At 41.6% G+C, this 14,865-nt stretch overlaps 1 protein-coding gene across 1 annotated transcript; it reads left to right on the top strand.

The window, feature by feature from the left end:
* Positions 1-844: 844 nt before the first annotated feature.
* LOC147628250 (uncharacterized) lies at positions 845-4,222 on the top strand. The gene has a single exon (XM_086813318.1). It carries the CDS (start codon positions 1,591-1,593, stop codon positions 3,577-3,579), a length of 1,989 nt encoding a protein of 662 aa, XP_086669444.1. The 5' UTR covers positions 845-1,590; the 3' UTR covers positions 3,580-4,222.
* The last annotated feature ends 10,643 nt before the right edge of the window (positions 4,223-14,865 follow it).

Here is a 14,865-nt window from a genome sequence, read left to right as displayed (position 1 = left end):
GCCAATTACTACTATTTTTTGAAAATACATTTTTCCTTCTCCTCTCAAGATGAAACTATTTTTTCAAAACTCTACAATGAAGCAAACCCATCTTTTTTCAAACTCTCCCCCCACCCCCTTCCCCCCAATGGCCCCGACCAAGCCTGCAATTTACAACCCTACCTTGGGCTTCAATTTTTTTTAAAATTCAAGGCCTCTTATAAAGGTGCCTTGGCCTTCATGTGAAACCCATTACTCTTGAAAATCTACTATCTGTGGCCTTCTTTAGAAACCAAAATTTCAAGGTGGACTTCTTGTGAAGCTTTGGAGGGCAAGGATGCCCATTGAAGGTTGCAAATTAAAGCACTGCCCCCAACAAAACACACACACACATATCCATCATGGATAGTTTGCATATTCGATGTTTATGCACTAGTATCATGTATGCATTCCTTTCAATAGCTCCCATCTCAATTCCTACCGATGAGAACACAATAAATGTCATGTTTTTCTAGCACCCTTTCCACTCCTACTCACCTCCCCCCGCCCCCACACCACACACATGTGCGTGTGCACACATGGATAGTTTTCATGGGAGATGTTCTTGCATTAGCTAGTGTGATGTATGCATTCCTTCCAATGGCTCCCATCTCATGATAATTCATCCAATAACTTATGGAAAAGTACTGATTAAGTTCAAATAGCATCTTCTATGTATTCACAGTAGTAGTAGTACATGTAATGTAACTCCTCTCATGAGGCCTAGAATATATATATAGGCAACTCTGGAATGTTAAAACAATTCATTAGCTTGGCATTCCCCAGTTTCTTCAAAGCTCTTTTTCTAGATGTGCACTTTCTACTAGATCCACGTAGAGGAAACTCCTTTTCCAACCAATAAATTATTCTTAATTTCCCTTTGCCCATAGACTCTGGAGTCCCACAGCTTCCTTTCTCCACGCCTCTCGCTTAATAAAACATTTTCCCATTTGTTTAGGATCTCGTGCTTTGTTTGCGTCTCATCTAGGTCCGTTTGGGTGGCCAGATCAGTCAACCCCTATGGATGCTAGAGCTTAATTATATCTTCACAAACCCGAAGCACATTAGATCTAATCACAGGCCAATATCTATATCTACCTTCACTAAACCTCCCCATATATTTGTTATTATGATCTCATAAAGCTTAATTAGGGGTGATTCTGTACCCAATTGTCTGCTTAAGGTGTGATTTGTATCAAATTATCAACTTAATCCACAAAAGTATCGAGGATTTAATGTTCAAGTGATTTGGATTAGCATGTGCCATAGTTTGGTGACTCAGGATGATGTTCAACGAGGATAGTGGCCACAATTCAAACAATATACCCCCCAGTATAGTAATTGCCATTATGATGCTCAGCTCACTCTCTTGTCCGCCGTTACCCATCTGCTGATACGCCGGTGCCCAGCAAATCGGAGCTTGTAGAAAGCCGATGAAAGAGCAATGAAAAGTACTTTAATGCTCATTACCCACATGCTAATTATAGCTTAATCTTCGGAGTGCTTGGCTTAATAATGAGTTGCCTTCATTAAGGTTGATTTTGGCCAACATTAGCAAGGTCTTGGGCCAAAATGTGGCGCTCAGCTCTAGCTTTCATATCACATAAGCAGGACGGACCTTCATTATCAACTGCAATTAGCGATAATCCTTCACAATTTGAGCTCCATATGAGCTTCAGAAGGCTGGCCAACAGTACAACAAATGCCCAGGTGAGCCCCAGCATAGTGGTGATTATAATAGTGTTAACCATAATCTTCTTCTTGTCGGCGTTTCTGCACTTGCTAATCAGGTGGTTAGCAAGGAATCCAAGGAGGGGGGGCTCCAACAACACGATAGTAACCCTAACGGCTTTACAAGGGCAGCTGCAGCAGCTGTTTAACATGCATGATGCAGGGATTGAGAGGGCGCTGATAGACGAGCTGCCTGTGTTTGTGTACAAAGCGGTGATGGGCGGCTTGAAAGAAGGTGCAGACTGCGCCATTTGCCTGTGCGAGTTCCAGAGTGATGATCAGCTCCGCCTCTTGCCCTCCTGCGGCCACGCCTTCCACACCGACTGCATCGACACTTGGCTCCTCTCCCACTCTACCTGCCCCCTCTGCAGAACCGCCCTCCTCCCTGAATGCTGGATCAACACCAACCCTTCATCAGAGAACGCCACCACTGCAGAGCTCCTAGACACTAACTCATCCAGCAGAAGAAGCTCCCATGGCTTAACCCTCCTTACCCCTTCTCTTTATGCAGAGGAACCTCAGCCTCAGTACCCTGACCCATTATCCCTCTGCCTTAATTCTGCTAGTTATGCTGGATTAGCCAGCTCTGCAGAGGCCAATTCAAATTATCATGCAAGCACTGAAGAGTTTAACCACGGCTCTGTAGAGAGTCAGCTCATTAACATTCATACAAATTCAGAGGGCGGTCACCTCATGACTAACCATGCAAAATTAATGGGCAGCACTACGTCGGCAGAGGTCAGTATCTCTAATGCAAGATTAGTGGGCACTAATGAGGGCGGTTTCGGTAATACAAGATCAATAATTAGCAGTGCAGCTACTGTCGAATCAGGTCGCCTCAGTTATACTTCTCTTGGAAACCAGAGTGTCATGACTGATGCAGTGTCGGAAACATACGAATCAGAGCGAGCGTCGACTTATGGAAGTGGGCGAAGAGTGTCAGTTCAGCTCGGGAAATGCAGGATTCTTGAGCAAGGGAAGATGAACAATATTAACAAATCCAGAGCCAGTGCATCTAGAAGGTCCTACTCTAAGGGCTCTTATGAGTATGTTGTTGATAATTCTTCAAAGCTTGAGGTTCTTATCTCTCCTAATCCTCATCCTAAAACATCACTAATCACAAGCTCCAGAAAGCTTAATGATCTACTTAATATGAGCCATCGGACCACTGCATCAGCTGATTTTGTGCCAAGTGCTGCTAATTCAGCTAATGGGTCTCAAAATTTGAGTGATAACATGAGCTCATGTTGGGCCAGTGCAAGTTTCAGAAAATTAAGATGTCTCACAGAAGAGATTAACAAGGCACATGCTCCAACAATCACCCCATCATTATCGGATCAATCAGCTGTTGATTGGGCCACTACGGAGCTTGGTTCTAGCACAGCTACATCAATGAGAGCCAATGCAGGGAGTGACGCAGCATCATCTCCAGATATGGTTACTCAGAGGTTAAGGGTAATGATTAGCAATAAGCAAGCTGGATTAAACAAGGGCAATCTTGATATAAATGAGCACTCTAAACGAGCTGTTTCGTTCAGGCTTCCGAGAACTGACACTCCTGCAAGTGTTAGTGCAAGGCTGAAAGCAAGTGCAAGCAGGCGGGCTTTATCAGAGAATGAGGCCTTTTCATTCTGGGAGCCCAATATTGAACAATTTAATCATGGTGATCATGCTGGGATTAACGCTGATGATCAAATCCTTATTAACAATGATAACAATCTAAGCCACAGATCTTCAAGCTTTGCAAAGCGAACTGTGGATTGGTTGATGGGCTGGCAGAAACGCACAGTGCACCCTGATGACTTTGCAGGCGCTGGTTGTGATGTTTAATGAGGTCTAATATCACAATTAGTTTACCAGTAAACTAGTCTTGGTGGTGATTAAGCTTCTGAAATTGAAGAGGAGGCACTTCTAGATCTTTTATGCATGTATCACGTGTCATGGGTCAGGGGTAGTGAGTCATGTGGCATGTGAATGCCTCCATGGTACATTCTATTCCATCTGCTGTCATGTTTTGCAGACACCTAATCTCTATGTGAGCATATACACACTTGAGTTCACTGGACAATGGATGAAGAGGATGGATGGGCATCTTATCCAGAAATGTTGAATGCGCAGGCCGTCACCGCGGTGGAGATACATGGTGGGCAGTGGGCAGGCAAGCTGTGTTATCACCTCATGTTACAGCAACTGAACACAGTTGGAAATGTGGTGATGAAAACATTTGAACTCCTCAAGAGTTGACACTCTTAGGGTCTTTACACACAAATGATTCTTGGGGGGGAAATCAAGAAAAGATGGATAGCCCACCCATCACACCGGCCTAACCCCGCCCGCGCATGGTAGGATGTGTCAGCTTTTCGACCGGCACAGGATTGTGTCTTCTGAGGCATTGTTGTTGTGCACATGCCCACTTGGTTCCATAGTCTGAGTTACTATATGAAATGGGATATTTTGCTTTGTGGATGCCAAATCTCTGTCTTCCATCAAAACAGAGCTGGTGAATTGGTTTTGTTTTTTGAGCTGGAGCTGGTGAATTGGTCATTGACACCATATCTCTAAGTCCTCTAGCAAAAGATGTATAGCAACTTGGCCTCATTGTCACCAAATCTCTCTCTCTCCTAACAAAGTATGGCTGACTAAGTTGCTCGGGGCATTAGTCTGGCATTGTAGCCATCTCCAAGGGCAATGTCTATTCTACTAATTTTTTTAAAGGTGCCTTCCATGCAGGTTTTGTCCTATCTTGGGGATTTCAGAAGGTAAATGAGCATTAGTCTTGTAAGGTCTCTTGTTGTTATTGGGTTGCTAGATAAAGAGCTATTCTTGTAAGTTGTTAACTCGTGTTATGTGCATGCAAAACATTGATCACATCCAGTAATGTGGGTCAGTGCTCGAAAAAAACCGGTTCTTTGTGTATATTTCTAGACTGAATGAAAATAAGATTGCATTTCAAGGGACAATTTTTATACAGTCTAGTTATAATCCCGGTATTTCTTTGTTTTTTAAAGCTAAATCCTAGTTACTTTTGAGCATTATCTTTATTTTGATTGGTTGTTTTGTTTTTTTTGGGGGGCACTGATGCGGTATTGAATGACATCTACTCTTTGTGTTTTGTTTGATGTTCAAAAACAAAGAAAACACCATGTACAGTGTACAGTGTACACTTGTGTGTTTTGTTTGGTGTGGAAAGACAAAAAAATCACCATCTTTGTTCCGAGTGTAATGTTAAACATTAGGTCATGCATTTATGATTGTGTACGAGCACAAGCTACTCGAATGTGACATTTGAATTTTGAGCTGGGGGCCGAGCAGCCGACGCATATAAATGATAAATTGTAATTTGTAAGGCTACTAATAAAACACACCTTGGGAGTTGGATTGGATATCAACTTTCAAGTTGTAAATTGGGTCGGCTTTTAAGTGTCTCATAATCCGTTGTTCCATTTCTGGTCATTGAATGACCTATCTTAAATGGCATTAACTGATGCTTCGCGGACTTCAAGGCCTCCCTTTTGAAAGCAAAATCGCCCGTTGGTTTGCAGAAAACCCTGCAAACCACATACAATGGACTTGACTTCGTAGCAATTTAGAAGTATTTTAATTTAAGTTTAGCTTAACATCTACAAGTTTTTTGAACCATAATTTATTAATATATTAATATCTACAACTTTATCACTTGCTTTTACAAAAACTTTCTGCTTGCATACTCCTCTAAACCCACTTCCTATAAAGATTAACATCATTTTAGATTAAAGCCTAGAAAATTTCGAAGCTGTGTTTTGTGAACACTCTTGATGAGAGCACCTCAATTTCTCTACAGTCAACTTCAAAAACCTCTTCATTATATTAACTAGTTATGCACCCATGTGTTGATGTGCCACTGCCCCACCTGTGCACAGTCTGTCCCTTTGTACACCCCTACCATGTGGCTAGAGGAGAAGAGGAGAATGTTTTAGAGGAGATTAGAGGAGCTGTAGAGGGAAATCTGTGCATAATATAATCGATTGAAACGAGAAAAACACAAGGTCTTATGTTTATATCTATCTATATTTATTTATTTTCTATATCTATTTATTACAAATCTCCATCTTGTAATTAGTATTTTGTAGATCTCTTTTTTGTAATTTATATAATCTCCAATTTCAGGGAAAAAGAAGTGATTAACATTATAAGGTTGAGCTTTACTAAATCAAAACTAGAGGCAAGCAAAAACTTTCTAAAGGAAGAAATGTGCCCTTTCTTGGAAAGCCTTCATGTTTGGAATCTTGCAATTCTTTGAGTTACAAACCTTGAATTTGAAAAGCTTATATCTTTGTACAACACTTGATGGCTTGATATTTACTTTGTCAAAGCTATAAGCACTTTGATAATGTGTGTATAGCAACATGCAAGAATGGATCTTACAAGAGCACATAATCATTAGGGGGCATTTGAACATATTTTGGGCTTTTTGCTAATGAAATAAATTAGCAACGGACCAATAGGAATAGAGGATTGTGCACATTTGGTCTCCTTTGAATATAGGGAGGGAGACGAGGCTATAGGGAGGGGGATTAGGCTTTTAGTACTAATAATTACATTTGTCCCTCTAAAAAAGTAGGGGGTTTAGGGTAGGTATGGTCCCACCATTTTCGTGGCTTAAAAAATCCTTAAAATTTTCGAGATTCTCCCAAAACTCACTTTTCTCCTCGAAAACCCATCTCAAATTTCATTGTAGTCGAAAATTTCATTTTCAAGTCCGCTTTCCCTCTTGAACGTCCAAATTAAACTCTTCCTCCCGTCCTCTTCCATCTCTATCTCATTTGCCCAACCCTAATGAAACCATCAAGCCCCGAAACCCTAATCTACATAGCATCTTCGCGTTTTCCTTGTCTATCTCATTTGCCCAACCCTAATCTTACTACTATAGCTTCACAATTGATATGGCTGCACCACGAAGAAGACCAAAAGATGAGATTGAGGAGATCTCACTGTACAATAAGAGGGACGATGATGGTGCTTGGGTGTGAGAGAGGCATTTCGTAAGGGTGCTTGGGTTTTCGTGCAGCCTACTGCTATTGATCCGCCACCGAGTTCGACGATGAGATGTGATGGAGCTTCATTGGAAAGGGTCATTGAGGGATTCAAAAAATCGAGCAATGGAGACCTGGTGGCCATTGTACAACATGTGTACAGGGCACGAGACATACATCTTCGTAAACAAACTCGATTCCCATGGAACTGTAAGTATCATAGGGAAGGAAGGAGGCTTGTGATATTACGATAGCCACATCTATCATGTTTAATGATCTTATTTTTGGGTTGTAGATATTTTTTGTTCCAACTTGACTGAGGAGCAACCATTACGAAGCCTTACTACCGGAACATTTCAAGCACTCCATGTAGACATTGGTGAAGCATTGTACGATAGACAATTCCTCTTCTTTTACTAGTTATTTGTCATCGCCTCATGGCTAGCATGGAGTAGGTGGTTCAAGTGGTTCACTGATGTTCACACTCACCCTCCACATTGGACCATGCCCAAGATTTCTTTATTGGGCCATTGCCCTTTACAAATCCTTTATCCATGATCACATTTGGCCAATTAATAGTTTAGCCTTAGCACTTTCTTATAAAAGTCCTAGACCTTATGCATAATGTATAAGGTCTTATGCGTAATCTATAAGGCCCATGCATAATCTTAAAGGCCTATATATATGCATCGTGCGGCTTATGCATATTGTAACTAATGTATAATGCTTGTAAATGCATAAGAATTTATGCATTATGCATGAGTTGTATGCATTCGGAATAATATCCTAGCCCTTATATATTAGATGTAATTTTTAACCCTTAATGCACAAGGAAGAAGATGAAAAATTTAGAAACATCAACACACATCTATGGTGCCACATCCAACAAGGATGATCAACAGCAGTATACTCTTAATAGACTGCGTAAGATTGGGTTGTTATAGAGAGAGACCCACTTGAAATGAAGTGCTATGTGAGACCCTATAAATAAGAAGAAAAAATTTGAGCAGTGCTATGCAAAGTTAGGCAAAACAACTAGAGGAAGACCTAATTCATAAGCATTATGCTTTAAGACTAATACATAAGGCTTATGTGTAAATCCTAACCAAGGATTTTATATTCACGTGATCACAAAATTTTTCTTGTTAATAACATGTGTGAACATGTTATTAACATGTTCACATGTTAACATGTTCACAAAAAAGCCGGTGGCAAGCGACCTGGTAACCGGGAAAAATCCCGCCGGGCTTTTGATATACCCCGGCGGGCCCGCCGGGCTTATGCTTTACCCGGCGGGTCCCGGCGGGGTCGTCACATATCCCGACGGGGTACATTTTTCTATATATATGGGCCCGGGGGGCCCTTTGGGATTTCATTGCTGACAGCATACACAGGTAATAAAAACTTGTGTGTGTGTGTGTGTGTGTTTGTGTATGTGGGTGTGTTCGTGCGGGCAGCCGCCCACTGTCGCAATGCGCGGCAAGATGTGGGTGGTCCGCCACACGAGGGATGTGTGTGTGGGTGAGTTCGTGCGGGCAGCCGCCCATTGTCGCAATGCGCGGCAGGATTTGGGTGGCCCGCCACACGACTGGTGTGTGTGTGTAAGGCCATTCTTCGGAATGGTGCTTACCCTGGGGCACTTAGTCGGTAACGCGGCTAGTCTGTGTCCTATGGTAAGTATGGCACGCCGTAGCGGTACTAGTCGGTAACGCGGCAAGCATAGTATCGTTATGGCGATGTCACCTTCCCTTCCCTTCCCTTTGTCAAATGCGGACATATGGTCGGTAACACGGCCAGTGTATGTTCGTATCCTATTGGTATTCCCATAGAATCGGGCGGCATTTTGTCGTTAACACGGCAAGTTGGTGTTGTCCGCTAGTGCATAAAATGTTTTTTGCATATTGCGGCATTTGATCGTTAACGCGGTCGAAAAAGTGTCGTAAATTTGCTTGTGTATTTCGGCATATGATCGTTAACGCGGTCGAATAAATGTCGTAAATTTGTTTGATTTGACTTGTATTGTTTTTATTGTGTTTGATCCATGCGATACTTGGTTGCTAACGCGGCATTAGTATTTCATGGATCAAAGTTTACATCATATTGTCTAACCGTTTTATTTTATAATATCGTGATTCGTAACTCGAAAAATATGAATCTCTCTCTTCTTACCCCCCTCTCTCTCATGATACACTTCACAACTCTTTCTCTATCTCTCTCATGATTCACTTCACAACACGATAGATGTGTAGATAATGATTTTTTTTCTCTCTTAAAATATACATACTTCTTAATAATTTCTTTTTTCTCCCTCTATTTACTTAAAAATTAAAACAATACATTATTTTTCTCTTTAGGAACTCCCAAAAACATTAAAAATGTGATTTAATGTTTCTTCTCTCTATCTGTCACAACTCTCTCTTCCTCTCCTCTCTCTCTCTCTCTCTCATGATACACTTCACAATTCTCTCTCTCTCTCTCGCAATGATACACTTCACAACTCTTTCTCTCTCTCTCTCATGATACACTTCACATCTCTCTCTATCACGATAGGTATGTAGATGAGGAGTGCTTTAGGATTACAAAACATTATTTTTCTCTCTTTAGGAACTCACAAAACTATAAAAAATATCATTTAATGTTTCCTCTCTCTATCTGTCACACCTCTCTCTCTTCCTCCCCCTCTCTCTCTCTCTCTCATTCGATAATGTATACACTTCGTAAGTAATAATGCGCTTGTTGCGGTTGTCTCACGTTCGATAATGTATTGCATGATGTTGAGTTCAGTAATGTTTGATATATTCTGTTTTTGTTTGTTCATTGATAAGTAATGATACACTTATTGCTGTTTTCTCACGTTTGATGATGTATTGGATGATATTGAGTTCATTAAAATTATTTGATATTCCGTTTTTGTATGAACATTGACGATATTGATATACTTGTTGCTGTTCTCTCACGTCTGCTTGATGTTTATTTCAGTAATGTTTGATATTTTGTTTTTTTATGTTTAGTGTTATTTGCTAGATTTACGAAGACGATCAACATGCTTACTCCCGAAGAGCGCAAAATTGTTCTGCGAGCAATTCGCGTTGAAGCGGTCATCACAGTATCACAATGTACTGATGATGTCGTCAAGAAGATCAACGAGTCTGAGATACTCATGCGAGATCTCATAGACCAAATATGGGAAAATGCACAGCGGCGGCTTCGAAGCGGAGGCAACGCTGAGCTGCTGGATAGACAGAAGATAGCAGATTTCAACCATCAGCACATAACACGAACCATTTTGGGGAGCATGCGAGTAGCGTGCAGTGATCTTCGAGATGCTGCCCCGCCTGAAGCCAACATGCAACGTCTACAGTTATGGGACGTTGTATGGAGCGAGCAAAGGGCCAAGAGCAAGCGCATGAAGGCGTTGGATGCAGAGTCCCTCCCCAAAAGAGTGCGAATTGCCCAAGACGTCGCTGCAACGTCCAGTCAGGCAGATGCAAGTGGTACAGGTGTCATTAATCGTACCATCTACAATTCTATGTGCACACATCTTATTGGCATCCCGCACGAAGCTCTTCACGAAGGACGAACAATAGGCTCCGGTGTGTTTGGAACAGTAAAAGAGTATGCAATTAAAGGCATATCATTTTTACCGGAGCACATCACTTTTTGCAGAAAGCACTACAAAGGAGAAGGCAGCGCGAAGTTCGAGAGCTTCCAGGCAGAGCAGGGTATGCAAGTGCTACATCCATCGATTGTCCGATGCATTGCCTTTACAAAAGAGGCTCCTTGGATCACAATTTTCCCGTACTTTAATGGCGGCACTCTTGGTGATACTCTACTGAAGGTTCCCTTCAGATTCAGTGAGTTCACCAGAGCCATTTTTCGTTTGGATCGAGGATGGAGACAACCGCCGCCTGATAATATCCCTTTAGGTCATCTAGAACTTTCAAAAATAAAAGAGGTAGTAATAAACATGCCACATATTATGCATGCCCTGGTGGAAGGTGTAGCGGCAGCGCATATGGCAGGTATTGTACATACCGACCTACATCCTTTTAATGTAGTGTTGGATTATACAAAAGATCTAAAGCCACGCATAGGTATTATCGATTGGGGATTGCTGCTGAGAGCGCCCAAAAAACGGGTGTCTCTCAATTTTGTTTATGAAGCAGACAAGAACCCCGAGAAGGTGGCACAGGCAGTCTCCCACGCAGACAGAGAGCGAAATAAACGGCCGTGGATAGCCCCAGAGCTTTATGATCCATTTTTGGCAGATGCATACACTCCTGCATCTGATGTTTTTGCCTTGGGATATTTATTACAAACTTTATATGACTTTTGGAAGAAAGTGCAAGAGTTGTGGATGGATAATAGTTCCCATGACAAAGTTACCATGGATACTATTATTCATAGAGTCAAAAATTGGATGTTTCTGCCTAATCGCGATGAGCGAAAATCAATTTTGCAAGTAGTTGAATTTTTTAGGTCACTAAATACTGACCCTACGAGGGCACAACGTCCTCTTGTAGAGCTATCAGTGGCATTCACCCCGACTTTGTAATGATACAGTATCAAGAGATGAAGTTTCAGGAATTTGAGAATTTGATGTGTCCAATGTTTCAAAATTTTGTTTCTCTTCAAAATTTATTGTGTCCAATGTTTCAAAATTTTGTTTCTCTCTTCATTGGGTCTTTGCAATATCTCTCTCCTCTTCTGGTGTTTAAGTTTATGTTTTCTCTTTAAAATTTGATGTGCGAGCATTGTTTGAAGTGTTTTTGGAGTCAAGTGGATATTTCTCATCGAGTCTTTGCAATACATATCTCCTCTCGTTGTGTTTGACTTCAAGATTTTGAGAGCAATGGTCAATTTATCTTACGTTGATCTTTACAGTTCATTAAAATCCTAATGTCGTTTACGTTCATGCAGATATGGAGCAAGCGCAAGCGAACGAGCATCAGGAGTTAGCCAAGAAGGCATACGAGAGAATGAAGGCCCTTGCACATGGCCTGACAGCCCGCGAAGCTACAAGAACAGCGTGCAGATTATCGAAATGGACAAATCCAACATATGCCCAATGGAAAGACATAAACAAACGGGTAACCACAGAGATGATAAAGGCAATATGGCCATGTCCAGATGGCGAGATAAAGAAGGGAAGATGGAAGATTTCTCGTTGCACTCACAATGATATCAAAACTAATGCCGAGCGTATTTTCTTGGAGGTGTACGGTCGTCCTCTCCATAACGCCGACGCTCCACTGTATTTTGCTAAAATGCTATATGCTCACTTTGTACTGGAAACTCCAGTGGACTTCGCCTCCAGAGAGGCCACTGTCAACACCCACGACATACGTGAAGAGACAGTTACATTCACAAGAGAAGAACTTGCTCTTATGGTGGAGGGCGCCGGACTGGAGTTAAACCAGGTCAAAGAAAGCTTAGGGGCACAGCTAGCAGAGAAGGAGAAAGAAGCTGACCGATTAACTCAAGCGTCAACTCCTCCCCCGGCCAATAGAGGAATTCAAGAGCAGCTAACAAAGATCAGCCAAGACGTGCAGAGCATCTCTTCACGTATTGCTCCTGTGCGCCAAGGAAACCACATCTCTCATTTTTTGATACATCCTGATCTTGTGGGAGTTTCTGCTGAGGCTACAAGTTCCTCCACCCCTCAATGTCCTGTATGTTACAAAGTATTCGATGGGTGGAGCGGCCAGTATATACTACCATGTGGACACTACTACCACTTAATATGTTTAGTGAGACAAATGCAAAATACTTCCACATGTGCATTGTGCAGTGTCCCAATAAATCAAGGTATTTATACAGTGTTCGGCATGGCTAGCGAATATAAACCACCAGGACCTTTAGATGCAACTCCTAGTGCAATTCGCAATTTATTTCAAGATGAGAGCTAAGAAAAACAAATTCTACTTTTGTATTGATAATTTCTCCAAATATGATCATTTGTACAAGTACTTTTTATTAAATTAATGAAGTGACTTCTTCCTCTATGTCAGTATCTTGCTCCAAAATTCTTTCACCGTTTACTCTCTCGTCTGCTAAATTAAGCTCATCTAAGTCAATGTCTAAATTGTCTTCTATCTCAAGGGTGGTGCACAACGTACGTCCAACATCAAAGTTCTCGTCTACATCTTCACAATTGTACATCCATCTGGGCATATCTTCTTCATACTCTTCGCTTTCGATGTCTCGCAAGATCTTTTCATTGCAGTACATGTAAACAAGTTTATCTGCTCGATCTGCAAGAAGTCGATTGCGAATAGTACTATGAATATATTTATACATGCTCCAGTTTCTTTTTGAGCCTGAGTTTGAAGAGCACTGACTTAGAACCTTCATCGCAAGGTTGCGCAATAAAGCATAATGCTCACCACCATTCATCATCCACCACTTCCATGCAGGTTGCTCTTTAGCCATTTGTTGAACAAGGGAGTTGGAAAATAAACCCTCTTTCAACCGAAATGAGGTCATCTCCTTTATGCACTGTACACGATCATCATCATTATTATAGAAAGTGTTTACCACTTTATAAAAATCTTGCACCACCTCAACGTTGGACATCAAATCCATATTCCAATATTCAGGATCTAACATGTAAGCAGCACTGTGCAGTGGTGAATGCGCTCCAATCCATCTAGCATGAAAGTACTTCAACAGAACTTTTCTTTGTCTACTAGAGAATGGTACACGCCATTGCTTCTCCACCACTGAATGCTCTAATTTCTCAGGACACTCCAAACTCCGCTGGACAGTCCACCATTGCATCCATGCTTTTCCGAGATTAGGCGCTCTTTGATCAAGGCTTCGTACAGCATACATAACATGCATCATTACATGGTATGCATCCATCACACTGTTCCACCAACTTCTTCTCGTAAGCGCTGCCTTCAAGACTTTGATTTTCTCTTTCACTTTTTCAAGTTGAGTGCTCTCCCAGTCATGAAATGCCATGCATGTAAATGTTTCACAAACTGCATCTTTATTTCTAAGAAGAGACTCAAAAGTGTAAAAGTGAGTGCAAAACCTAGTCTCCGCTGGAAGCTTTAACATAACTGACATGCGAGGTCGAAACATATCCAAAACTCTCTGTCTCTTGAGCATGAATTTCACAAGCTGGCGAGCAGTGTCGACGATTGAGGCAAACCATTTGGTATCATCAGATTTATACCAATCTTTTAATACAAGATTCAAACTATGAGTATTACAGCCTACCGGAAAAATATGTGGATATTGTCGCTGTAGGATTCTGGATGCATTTTTACAATTTTTTGCATTGTCCATGACGACTTGGACTACATTTTTGGCACCCACTTCCTCTATCACAGTGCTAATAACTTGAGCAATGTAAGCCCCAGTTTTGATTGAACCAGCTGAATCCACGGCACGGATGAAAGTCTCACCTCTAGGTGAAATAACCATTACATTAATTAATGGTTTTCTTTGCACATTAGACCATCCATCACTTACTATACTACATCCAGAAAGCTCTATATTGCTAAGAATTATTCTTTGTACACGTTCTTTTACCTGCGCATAACATTTCTCTAATAGATCATTTCGCATAGCATGGTACGTAGGTGGTGAAAACCCTGGTCCAAACTCACCAATTTTCTTCCATGCTCTCTTCCAATGCTCACTGTCCACCATCATCATAGCACTCCCAGAAAAGTAAATCGCTTCAGCAAGGACGAGTTGTGCATCATCGAGTCGACCTTGACGTAGGCTTTCTTGCAATGAAGTTTGACGCATGGGTATATTTCCTACGTCAAAGTTTTGCTTGCAAGAAGATGCACTGGGTAGATTACTTTCTGGCTGCATATTGCCGTTCGGGGTACAAGTAGGCGATGTAGCGGGAGTTTGATGATTAGAAGAACAGTGTTCTTGCTGCCTTGATACATTAACGGGAGGAGTGTCATGTTTTCTTGAATCTTTCTTTTGAATTTCTTCTCTTATGCGTTTGGCCACTATAGGTGCAGAGGGGTGGGTACATGACTTTCTCTTCGGTCCGCCTAAAAAGTGTTCTCTTAGTCGAGGCGCCCCACCTGATTTTACTGCATGGCATAGCTTACACTCCCAATCTATGAATCGA

The sequence above is a fragment of the Cibotium barometz genome, chromosome 19 (assembly GCF_041138505.1).
Source record: "Cibotium barometz isolate CiBa-2024 chromosome 19, ASM4113850v1, whole genome shotgun sequence".
Taxonomy (NCBI): Eukaryota; Viridiplantae; Streptophyta; class Polypodiopsida; order Cyatheales; family Cibotiaceae; genus Cibotium; species Cibotium barometz.
Note: the sequence above shows the minus strand (reverse complement) of the source record. Positions and strands in the feature narration are given on the sequence as shown.

Coding starts and splice junctions, on each gene's coding strand:
- LOC147628250 (XM_086813318.1), top strand. CDS start 1,591: ATGTGGCGCTCAGCTCTAGCTTTCATATCACATAAGCAGGACGGACCT.